General features: G+C 38.0%; 1 protein-coding gene across 1 annotated transcript in view; it reads right to left on the reverse strand.

Annotated features, from left to right (window-relative positions):
- PUM3 (pumilio RNA binding family member 3) overlaps positions 1-12806 on the reverse strand; it is a 40665-nt gene that overhangs the window by 25758 nt on the left and 2101 nt on the right. The window contains exons 2-8 of the mRNA XM_082843260.1: positions 9360-9451; positions 8223-8441; positions 5489-5624; positions 4820-4895; positions 2677-2770; positions 2349-2415; positions 767-941 (exon numbers count right to left, since the gene is read on the reverse strand). Of these exons, the coding sequence (XP_082699386.1) occupies positions 767-941; positions 2349-2415; positions 2677-2770; positions 4820-4895; positions 5489-5624; positions 8223-8441; positions 9360-9441 (849 nt within the window). The 5' untranslated portion in view covers positions 9442-9451. The remainder of the gene's footprint in view (positions 1-766; positions 942-2348; positions 2416-2676; positions 2771-4819; positions 4896-5488; positions 5625-8222; positions 8442-9359; positions 9452-12806) is intronic.

Genomic DNA, 12806 nt, shown 5'->3' on the forward strand with positions numbered 1-12806 from the left:
AAGCTAAATAACCAACCAGCCAGTTCATACTTGCCAAGCACCTAGCATGTGCCTAATCATAAGATCAAGCAGTCAGTTAACAAATTCTTGCCACCAGGTTTTGTAATTAGCTGGATATTCCTATAGTGACTGTGACAAAGGAAACAAAGCACTAAGTTCAACCCAGGGGCTGAAACTGGCTAGCAGAAGAAACTCAGGAATCAATCCATCTCCCTTGAGATAAATATGTGTATTTGTATCCTAAAGTCTGAAACTGATCCTTTAACTGTCCTAGTCCCATTACTAGCCTTGTACTAAATCCAAGGTTGGGTCTCTCTACTCTGCTTCCTCTCTGCATATGACCCGGGGAAGGGTAATCCACAAACATGAGGAAACATGGGAGAAGGCAGCAACAGGGAGCTCAATGCCCTTCAACCAGAGCTGGTTAAGGGGTATTTACAGAGCTTCACTGACTATTAAGAATCTTCTTCCTTGGTCTATCTGACTGTAGAAACAGAAGTACCAAAGCATTACACACAGTACTTGGGAAGGAGTAACAAAAGTAGTTTTAATTTATAGGGGATTTAAAGATTGTGCTCTGGGAGAATGAAATGTAAGTATGATCACTTGCTTATTACACCAGAGACAAAATAATCCAAGAGGCTATGAGGTAGTCTCTTAAAGGAACAACCAAAGTAAAAATACATTCTGAAAACAGGGCATTGGAAGGTAAGGAACAGCACACAGAGAAAGTAAAATCTCTAGGAAAAACGTCTTGAAATGTCACCTTGTAAAGCTGAAATGTGTTCCCATAGAGCTCTTCTGTCAGCATGTTCCTCTGCTCCAAGATGGCTTTATCATTGTAGGCGTACTCCACGATGGCGGACGCTTCCGCATGCCGCAGCATCTTCCTCACGTGACCTTTAAAGCTTCTCATTATCTCTGCAATCTGTGCTTTACTCCTAAACCCAGCGTGACCATGGGAAAAGAGAAGTGATAGAAGGAGAAAGATGGGTGGCAACAAAACATAACACACTTCTTCTGAGACCAGCTCATCATTGTGTGTGGAGGTGGCTAACACAGAGAAATGCTACGAGAAGGAAAATCAAATTGCCTTGTATTTCTACCTTGTATTTCTTTCTTTTCTTTTTCTGTTTTTTTTCTTTTTTTGGCCACGCTGCACGGCTTGCAGGATCTTAGTTCCCCAGCCAGGGATGGAACCTGGGCCCTCAGCAATGAAACTGCGGAGTCCTAACCACTGGACCGCCAGGGAATTCCCTCTACCTTGCATTTCTAAGTGACTCGGGGGCCAGCCTACCTAGGTTTGAAAAGACCTAGGGTCTTACCAGCTGAAAGACCCCGGGCAAGGTATTTCACCACTCTGTGCCTCAGCTTCTCTAGTCATAGAATAGAAAGAATAAGGTTGATGTGAGGATAAATGAGTTAAGATGCACTGAGAACTGTAACCAGCACATAGTAAGTGCTCAATAAATGTCAGTTCCCATTAGTAAATTGTTCAGCTTAAAAGAAGCGGGGTAGAAGGAAAAAAGGAGACGGTAAAAGTCAAACATGCAGGATAATATGAATAAAACATGTTCCAGGATTGTCTTTTTTTTTTTTTTTTTTTTGTGGTACGCGGGCCTCCCACTGTTGTGGCCTCTCCCGTTGCGGAGCACAGGCTCCGGACGCGCAAACTCAGCGGCCATGGCTCACGGGCCCAGCCGCTCCGCAGCATGTGGGACCCTCCCGGACCGGGGCACGAACCCGTGTCCCCTGCATCGGCAGGCGAACTCTCAACCACTGCGCCACCAGGGAAGCCCCACGATTCTCTTTTAAAACAGGGCTTAATCACAAATATTTCTATTCTATCCTAAAATAATCAAGCGGCCAGTAATTCTAGTCAGGAACACAGTTTTTGAAAATCTGTCAGCTGTACTTTTTGTTGTTGGTTAGCATATTTTGGCCCATTATTATACTTGAGACAGGAAGACAAGTATCAATTCCACCTAGTTTAGGAAATCCTCCCATCTCGACATTTCCTAACCCACTAACCCTGCTTCTGAGCCTACTCACCTGCCCCTCCCATCACTCCATCTTCCAAATAACTGGTGACTAATTTAAAGTTCATTATAACCATTTCTCTTCTTCCAGGGCTTCAAGATATACTCGTAAGAACAATGAAGACAATACCATCATTGTACATTAATTTTAATAACATTAATTTTTTAAGACCATACTCATTGCAAACATCACAAGCATCTGCTTAAGCCTCCTATTATGCAACTTTTAAGCAACATTTATTTGCACACAATAGGTATCCACACCTTTAAAAAACTAATAAAAAATATTTTATAAATAGAACAACTCACCCATACATGAGAAACTTCTTAACAATATTTCTGGAATATTTAGCTTTACTTAATTCAACCAAATCACCTGAAGAACAAAATACATTACATTAATGATAACCTCATTCCAGTCCTCCAGAAACAAGGGAAGAACTAACTGCACAATCTTGGGAACACAAACGAATAACTCCCTATTTGTCCCAGGCAAAAAATACAAATAAACAGCAAAGGTCCTGCAGAGGACACACTGCTATCCCTCAACAGAATTCTTTTCCAGGAGAGTGTTGGGTATTTCAAGAGAAAACAAGCGACTTCTTACAAACAATTACGAAATATATATAAGAAATACCTCGCAGTTCTTCAAAAGCCTGTTTCCTCTGCTCTTCGTTGCCATACTGAATGTAACACTGGATCACACGAGTTGAATCATGTGCAAACGCAATCTGCAGGAAAACAGGTGGGGCCTTTAGACAAATTCTCTCTGAAAATACATGTTTCTATCATATTATTTATGTTGTATTGCTGCCTCTTTTACAATTCCTTGTGAGGAAAAAAAAGTAGGGTCTTCATAGCTAATCAAACCTAGGTTACTTGGGAGTAGAAATTCTTGTTTAGTTGTTCAGACTGGCATTCTTTGGTTTTGCTGGCTACCGTACAGCATCGAGACAGGAATGCATTTAAGTATTCTGCAAGATTCTATCATTATAATTCAAACCAAACCTGTCTAATGATTATACACACTTCATTTTTCATTTCTCTGATAATTACTTTCCCTAAAAGAGGAATTTTTCAATGCAAAAATTCTATTATTCTATGATTTTTTTAAAAATATAAATGATCTAAGAATGTTTGGCTTTGGCAACCAAAGTATTACTACATAAGTAATTATACCTAATTATTATAATAATCTAGATACACATTGGCAATTACATTATGAGTTAATCACTCCATTTCTCACATTTTCATTATAATCCCTGAACATACATCCAGTTATATTCCTAGAATTTCAAATCTGATTCTCCAACCCAAGCCCCCTCACAACTATTGGATGGATTAGATCCTCACTGAAGGACTTGCTGATCAATTTTCTAAAGCAATAACCGCAGATAATCAGTCATGCACTATTATTTTTTATATGCTACAGTCTACTTTAATAGTGGTTATTACTCGTTGCTGAGTCTGTCTTTAAATTTTTAAATTCTAACAAGTCAGAAGGTGAAGGTATACCTTCATTAAAGTCATGGATTTCCGAAGAATTTCCTTAAGGGAGATTTGCATAGACATTTTTGATAAAACTTTAAAAATAATTTTTAAAAAGAAATAAGGCTGTTTTGTGCATATGTTGATTACCTACTATGTAACCAATATATGTGCTTAAGTATATTTTTCTCATTTAAGCTCAAAGCAACCTTAAAAGTGGGCTGTTGTTATTAGCACTTTATAGATTAAAGTAAGTTTATGAGAAGTTAAGGAACTTGCTATCCTTGGGACCCTGGGGATGAAACTCAAATTCTCTGAGCCCAGATGTATCACACGTTTAATAGGGATGATGACTAAGTTAAAGGATACAAAGTATGCACTGGTTAGCATAATTCCTAGCACACAGTAAATAATCAATAAATAGGCTGTTATTGTCTAAAGGCACACGTATGTTAAATAGCAGAGTGGGTATTTGAATACCAGACTAACCCCCAAGTCCACGGGCATGCAGTAATAACCTAAGGGTAATTGGGAAAGGATCTTGAGTGTAAAGTATTTATAAATTGAGTGTAACAGACTACTGCTAGAGACGAGGAGGAGTTCCAACTAAAAAGACCTTGCTGGCTTTAAGAAAGCAGCAGCTGGGAACTCACTATTTTAAGACAGTCCTTCAAACTGCAATACAGCATCTGGTTAGACCCACGTACGTGGTTCGGCAAAGGCTGCCCCTCAAGGGTCTCCAAACATACTGAGTCTGTTGGCTTACAAGTGAATATCACTAAGTATTTATCCAAATACACAAGAATCAACAGAAGTCTACTATAAAACAGGATTAAACAGCAACAACAAAAATCAATTTAGAAGTCCCAAATCTATTATAAAGATCTTTGCATGATGCTTGTAAACGCAGGAAGAAAGTAATCATGTGTTTGCATCACACATACAAAATAGCCAGCAATTTAGAACATATAAAAGTATAGAGTTCACAGCAAGACATTCTAACGAACACTGTTGAACTAATAAATTTCTTGAGATAACTTTAAGAGAACACTGATTTATTTTAAGTAAATTATTTTAAAATGAACAGCCAAATACTTGATAGCCTTTTTATAATTTCCCGGCAGTAAGGTCTCTCACTATTAAATTTTTTAATCAGTATTATAAAAGGTATTTGAAATTTGAGGCCAAATACATTAAAAACAGAAACAATTTCACCTGCCACAATGGTCAACTACCCTTTACTGCGAGTCAATTTCAATTGTTAAAATTGCAACTGAGTATGCCCTACTTACAGTTTTAATTTTCCCTTGAATCAACTTCTGCAAATCATTCATCAACTTCACTCTTTTTTCTTTGTCACAATCTTTTCTATAAAAGAGGCAGGAAACATAGCCTAAGTAAAGACATTATTTTAAACACACAAAAATAAAAACCATACCAGTGTATGTTCACCCAGTTCAGTATGATTTTCTCTTCGGAGAGAGCAAACTGGACATTAAAATTACTATTCCAGAGCAGCCAGATAAAAGTAATTTTCTCAAAGGCAGAAACTCATCTCACAAGGTATAATTTTATGCATCAATCTAAATCTTAACAGCCAGAACTTCAAAAGTAAAGAAAATAATAAAACAAGTCCAAGACACCAAGTACTCAAGTATTTTAAAACCTAGCCGAAAAGAATTGTCCTTCATTTTCTCAGAAATTTCTCAGGAAGGATGTCAAATCCATTTTAACTCTCATTCATTTTCATAAGCAGATCTGACACCATCCGAATGATTCCACACATTTCTGCAACAGGCAGACATCCAAACACTGATGCCTCTACTGGAGTATTATGAGTACTCCCTAAATAACCCAAGCGCTATGTCATTTATCTTAGGACATTTCACTATTTACTAGGTACACTGTTACTCCTCCATCATCTCAAAGGGCCTAATAAAGATGCCATTAAGTAGCATTACCTTCTTAAGATCTCCCAGATCTGCTTTGCCCGAACAACAATGTCGTAGTTGGTTTTATCACTGAGTTGCCTGCTCTGCTTCAGTTCTTTTTTCTTTTTTTTGAACTCATCCCATTTGGGTTTCTTGACTGCTGTGTCTAGTCATTACAGAAATTATTTTCAATTACATTTAACATTCTCAGTGCCATACACAAGGACAAATTAGGCACCTATGGCAATCACTAATCAAGATCAATACTCACTGAGGAAACTAGGAGGAAAACATCATTCCCTACCAACTTATACTTTATTTCATTTTCTGAGCAGTTTACACATTTTAAATTTGGTTGACACCAACTGTTCATTTATTCAACAGCTATTTATTTAATCTTAACAGGATACCTATTAAGAAAACAAAAGGAAACTAAACAGATTATAAAAGCAATTTAAAAAGTTTAAGCATCTTTCTCAATTGTAAAATAAAATTTTACTATAGAACATTAAGATCATTGGACTTTAGGTATAATCAGTTCTCAATGAAAACAAAAATTAGTCCAAACTAACATAGGAAAAAGCATATTCAAAAATTCACTCTTCTGAGTGCTGTTATGTATTAAGTGATTTAATTCTTACAACAACCCTACGAGGTAGGTACTATTATTATCCCCTTCATGTCAGGGAAACAAAGGCACCGAGCAGGTAAGTTCCTTGTCCAAGGTCACGTTAACTCCTAAGTGGCAGAGTCAGGATTCAAACCCAGACGTGGCTCTAAAACTTTATTCTTTGCTGTCTCTTACTCATGACAATGCACAATCAAAATTCCTCAGTTCTCTACAATTAGGGTCATGCTATAAAAGTCGAGTATCTTTCTATTGGTTATTGTTGGTCTTCACAATCTAAATAACTTATTAATTGAATGAAAAAACCCAAAGAGGCCAAACAAAAAAAAACTTAATAAAATGGGTATTATTTACATGAGTACCCTGCAAAGAACCCTTAGGAGAATAAGTTATTTCTAGATATCTCCCCTTCTCTGATTAGAAATACACTCAAAAACCAAAATTCTCCTATAATCTCAAAACCTAGGGATTAACTATTTCCTTCTTGTCTTTTCCCCTACACGTTTTATATGAATTTCCTTATTGTCTTTACTTAAACATTATTATACTGTAAGTATTCTTCCATGAAACTAAATATTCCTCAAGAATATAATTTTTAATGGCGTTCAATATACTACAGTGTATTTAGTTACTCCCCTTTCTGCTCACTTGCTTATTCCCAGCCTGGTAATAGAGGATTACAGGCAACAGAAGGCATATTTACCATTAATATTAGGGCATCATGTACTATGCAGCAGAGGATAATAACCAATCCAGAGTTCATTTAATTCTACAAATATTTGGGCACCCTTGACATATGCCATGCTGGGTTGCAGCAGATACAACCAATTCTGGGGATGTCTAGTATCCAACCCCCCTCAGTTGCTGGTATAAAACTGAGAAAATAAAATCAAAGTTCCATTTTGAGATGCTGGGAACTTATCTCCTATAGCAAAAGGAACCAGGGCTCCACTATAATAAGACGAGGATGTGTGTGCACTTAAAATGCAGGTGTCAAGAATTCCAGTGTGGAAAGGAAGATTTAGGACCTAATAGAGAAGCTAGGAAAGAGTAGGTAGGAAAGAGAAGCTGGAAGAGAAGGGGAAAAGAGAAAAAATGGAAGCTAGAGCATGAAAGAATCCTCCAGGCCTAATGAGAAATAATGAAAATTTCCCTCCTTTCCTCTCTCCCTACGCCCTTGGAGCAGCCCTAGGCAGAGGAGAGAACAGGGACCAGGTCTAAAGAACTGGAGTAAAAAGGCCCCATGGCAGTGGTCTCAGTTGGCAGCAAAGGAGCAGTGTCAGGCTATGCCACGCTGGAGAAAAAGAGTATGAAAGACACCAGAGAAGTTCTCATGATGCTGCAGAGAAGGCATATGCATGACAGCACGCGTAACCTGGAAGCTGCTCGTTTGAGACCAGTGCAGGAGAGACGATGCACAGCAAGGTCAGGCTGTACAACAGACAGCAAAGCTCTGGGTTAGAGACAACCGCTTAAACATAATGACAAAGAGATTAGTAGTTTGTTTCAACAAAGAGGAGCCCTGCCAACACTTCTAATCAGTTAGCAACCTAGCCTGTTCAACCAATTCAAGTCAAATCTGTCACATGTATACTATACCTTCTCTGGAACTGTTTACCGGGTCTGAGCCATCTGATGGGTTGATGATATTAGAGTGGCCTGAGCCCTGTGAGGGCAGGGTCCATATGTTTCTTGTTCACCAGGGCATCCTTAGCCAAGGTGGATGTTTAGCTGGGACACACTGGTTATTTAAGTATTAAATTTAAGTATTAAGTATTTGTTTGTTGAATGAATGAGTTCATTAATTTTAGCCTACAGAAAGGAATGTTTTATTGAGGTTCCAATGCATAAAGCCAATACAATTTAGCCTAATTCCACAGCTAGGGGAATTCAGCAAGGGCCTAGGAAGTAAGGAATTCTAGGTACCAGAGGACAATTTTGACCAGGGAAGATGCTTTCTGTTTTTTATTTAATCCCATCTACCTTCTCCCGCCCCCACCCCAAGTGTTGCCTGTCAAGGAACAAGAACAGAAGGTCTCTACCAGACTTATAGAGTCCCTGTGCACGGTGGTTCAGGCAATAGCTCAGGCAATGCAACGCTTCTGCAAAAACTCTGCTAAAGGAATCAGTGCTTACCATCATTTTTACTGTCTGGCTGGAATTTTCTCTTCCTGTTGAATTTATCTGCCTGCTGGAATTTGTTCTTTGGTATTTTATCCCCTTGCTGCTTATTCTTGAACTGCTTCACACCTTTTTTCCCAGGTTTTGTGGCAGTTTTCTCAAAGTTCTTAGTTGTGATTTTAGGTCCACCTTCCTTAACAACTTTTTTTGGGAATGTCTTTGAAGAACCAGAATCTAGTAACAATAATAAATAATTGTTAGTTCAATGATCCTGGGCCTAGATCTTTTACCCACTGGATTGTATTCGTTACAGAAGATTACACACTCTTTGGTGAAACATACTTTGTTTTATTCTCAAAAACCGAGCACAGTAGGACTTAAAAAATCAAAACAAAATTTAAAAACTTACTCTGATTATAAAATTATAATACAGGTTCATTATAGAAAACCTACGAAGTAGAGAAATACATAATAAAAACTACCCATAATTCGAGAGATAACCACTATTGTCAGTTAGGTTTTAAGCACATATCACAAGATGAGATATTATTTTCATGTTTGTGTGTGTCTGTGTGTGTGTATTTAGGGCATCAATAACATAATAGGAATCTAAGAATAAAATGAACATTTAAAATTTAGAAAGTATATCATATATAAACAAATTTAAAATGTTTATTTTTCAGAATTTCTAGTTGCAAGAAAAAAAAAAAAGATTGCTTAGGAAACTAGTCATTGACACAATTTCTGACTTTTCTATTTTGCAATACTGACACCTGATGGAACAATAAAGACATCACAATGAGAAATCCTGAAGATCTGGCTCACCAGTACACGTATTAATCAGCCACAATTTATCAAACGTTAAAATAAAATGTTGTGAATTAGCATGACTAAAGTGAGGGAACAGCATCACTAGCCGACATATCTTTCAAAAGTACAGCATTCACCAATTATCCTGGCAATTTCTTAAAGGTCTAAGTTTCGCAGGGAACATGCAAACTCATATACAGTAACACCTGCTTTTTCCTACTACTTTAATCCTAACTCTAACCCATGAATAGATTGGAATCTGCTACATGCCCCCTCATACCACCAACTGCTCCCTCCAAGGGCCAAAAAAACCACATGGGAAGCATGTTTTGAGTATCTTACCACTGTTCTTATGAAATCTGTTTTTTTCTTGTGATGGCTTTGTACCTTTTCCTGTGATTTTTTTTTTCCCTTTGACTTCCATTATAGCAACTCTGGAAAACAAAAACAAAATCCAAAAAAGGATCACTGAATTGCTCTCATCCAATAAAAGTCATTAGTGGTCACTGCCACATTTACTCCTTGAGGTCACAGATGCAGGACAAATTAGCTGCATCCAGCACAGGCACCCATGAGTCCAGGAACTACACAATCATGACTTCTAAGATTGTAAGAGCAAAAATAAATACGATACCAATACAAAAACTAAGAACACACACACACCTTGGCTAGTGTGTGATGTTTTGGAGGCAACATTTCAGCAATAGTAATGGCTAAAAATAAATCATTATTTACACTAAGCATGATAAAACTGTCAGTGTTTGCATTACTTACAACCTGGGAAGACTCTGTGATGAGAAAATGACAATATTACCACTTGATTTTTTGGTTTCTATCCTAAAAAGCCAGGAACAAACATTGCACTTATCATATATTCAAATTTAATGAAAGAAGATTATCGAAAAGTTCCTTATGTAACCCAAGGTAGTAGCTAAAACAAAAACTAACTTCGAACGTTTAATCTGTTATTCTTTTAGAGGCAATCAAGTAATTTTCAAAGACCTCCGAAATAAGATTATTGAAATACTTAATATTTCATTTTAAAGAAATCTGCCTAACAGGCTGCTTCTGGATAGATACCCCACCGTGCACATGGCAAACAACAGATAAGCCCTCAGCTGCCCAAGGCTCCTGAAAGCAGCCGAATGTATCAAGAGCAAAAGTTATTATGTTTTGTCTATTTCTGTACCTTCCAAAGTTGCATACTCAACTCATTTCAAAATTTCTAAAGTTGACCCTCTCGAGTAGATGCTAGGGATCCCTAGACAATTCCAGATATTTCTAGACAAGAATTTTCCATTGAAGAACAACAAATTTCTCAAGATATTAATAGATATAAGAGAAACAAGGGGTTCTGGGGTGAAATGTATTTGGGAAACTCTTAAATGAAAATAATGAAGGAGGCATCTTTAAGGAAAGGCAGATTCTTTTGCTAATTTAAGCCATTAATCACCAAGCACAAGCTAAAGTATGCAGCATTTCCCAACTGTGGTTGAACCACTTTTTCCTGGAATATCTCAAGGGACCAGTAGGGTCTCAAAGAGCACTCTGGAAAATGAATGGCCTCTGAATTACTCCGTTTCCTTAGATCATTAATGACTGTAGGGTCACTGTCACTTGGCTATAGCCTTCATAACCACATCTGCATCCCTTAGCTCTTCTGTGCATGAACTTTTTATTTTGATATAAGTTTAGTTTTAAAGAAGAGTTGGGAAAGACACAGAGAAAGGTCCAGTATACCCCTCAGCCTCCCTTAATGTTAACATCTTACCATGATGCATTTACCCAAACTAAGATATAACATTAATATGATGCTATTAAATTTGGATTTCGCCAGTTTTTCCACTGACGTCGTTTTTCAATTCCAGGATACCTTGCATTTAATCATCAAGTCTTCTTAGTTTCCACCAATCTGTGACAGCTTCTCCATCTCTACTTGTTTCTCATGACCAAGACACTTTTGGAGAGTACTGGTCAGGCACTGTGTAGAATATCCTACATTTGGGGTCTGTCTGACATTTTCCTATGATTCTACTGGCCTTACGGATTTGAGGGAAGAATACCATAGAGATGAAGTGCCCTTCTCATCCCATCACATTAGGAGGAGCATGATATCGACATGACTAGTGATATTAACCTTGATCACTGGTTAATACAGTGTTTGCAAGGTGTCTCTGCTGTAAAGTTACTGTAGTGTTTGCAAGGTGTCTCTGCTGTAAAGTTACTGTAGTGTTTGCAAGGTGTCTCTGCTGTAAAGTTACTATGTCTCCCTTTCTTTTTTTTTTTGTGGTACGCGGGCCTCTCACTGCTGTGGCCTCTCCCCTTGTGGAGCACAGGCTCCGGACGCGCAGGCCCAGCGGCCACGGCTCACGGGCCCAGCCGCTCCGCGGCACGTGGGATCCTCCCAGACCAGGGCACGAACCCGCGCCCCCTGCATCGGCAGGCGGACTCTCAACCACTGTGCCACCAGGGAAGCCCTATGTCTCCCTTTCCATACTCTGTTAGAAGCAAGTCACTAAAATTCAGCCCAAACTTAGGGAGAGGAGAATTAAGCTCCACTTTCTAGAGCGGGGAGTATTAAAGAATTTGAATCAATGCATTAAAATCCCCAAAGCAATTAATAAATATTTTGGATATGTTTTGAGATCATGCAAATATCCTGTATCCCTCACTGATTTTAGCACTCTCCAGTGGATCTTGCCTGCAGCAATTTCCGTGGTGTTTACATGATGATATTCTATTTCCCTTACTTTTACCTTCATTATTTTGTATTCTTCTGTAGGGAACATTTATTCCTTCTCCTCATTCATTTAATCATTTATTTACATCAGTATGGCCTCATAGTATTTTATTATTTGCGATATGGACTAACAGTATCTTTGTATTTTGTTGTTAAACAAAATGTATTTTGTTGCTTACAGTATTTTACTATTTGCATATGGGCTAATAGTATCTTTGTATTTTGTTGCTAAACAAAATGTATTTGGTTGCTTAGTATTTTGTTGCTAAAATTGTTCCAGCTTTGAAATCTCTAAGGTTGCTTCTGTGTCCTTTTCATATGGTCCATCCTTTTGTATTTTTTTTTCCTTAGCATGTCCTTAATTCCTGGCATTTGTTCCAAGTTTACCTTTTATTTTCCTTGCACAAGCCCTAAAACCAGTCATTTCTCCAAGGAACCCTAGAGAAACCCTCTTATTGAGATCTGAGTGCTAGGTGTGTTTGTCACTGGGGTGTCACTGCTTCTAGGTCTTTTCACCAGATAGGGCTAGGTAATATATGTATGTATATTAGCCTATGTGTATACACAAACCTGTATTTCTGTACCTATTAAGTAAGTTCATACTAATGTCTCCAACTCTAATCACGTGCCACAGGGTTATAATTGGTAAAAACAAATGTACCAACTATAATGTGGTGTTTATTTACAGTTCTTTTTGTCTTTTCCCTCACAGTATCCATTCAAAACACTGCTTTCCAAAGTTACTTAGGTCAGCTCTTTTCCCTCCACTCCTTCAGTGAGGTCTTTTTATACATCTGTACTAGTTAGATGCATTTTGTTCCAGTCTGCATTCCATTTCCTGACATGTCAGTTGACTTTCTTTTCATCTGCCTATAGTCAAGTTCATTCTTTTTGGTGTACAGTGCTGATTTTGACAAACCCACAGTCATGTATCCTCCGCCACAGCACCTTACAGAACTGTCCCACACTCCTAAAAGTCCCCTGTGGAGCCCCTTTGCAATCATCCTCTCCTGGCTCTCTTGGCAATGATTGATCTTTTTTCTACCCTC

This window comes from Leucopleurus acutus (assembly GCF_964270905.1).
Source record: "Leucopleurus acutus genome assembly, chromosome: 7".
In the NCBI taxonomy this organism is placed as follows: domain Eukaryota; kingdom Metazoa; phylum Chordata; class Mammalia; order Artiodactyla; family Delphinidae; genus Leucopleurus; species Leucopleurus acutus.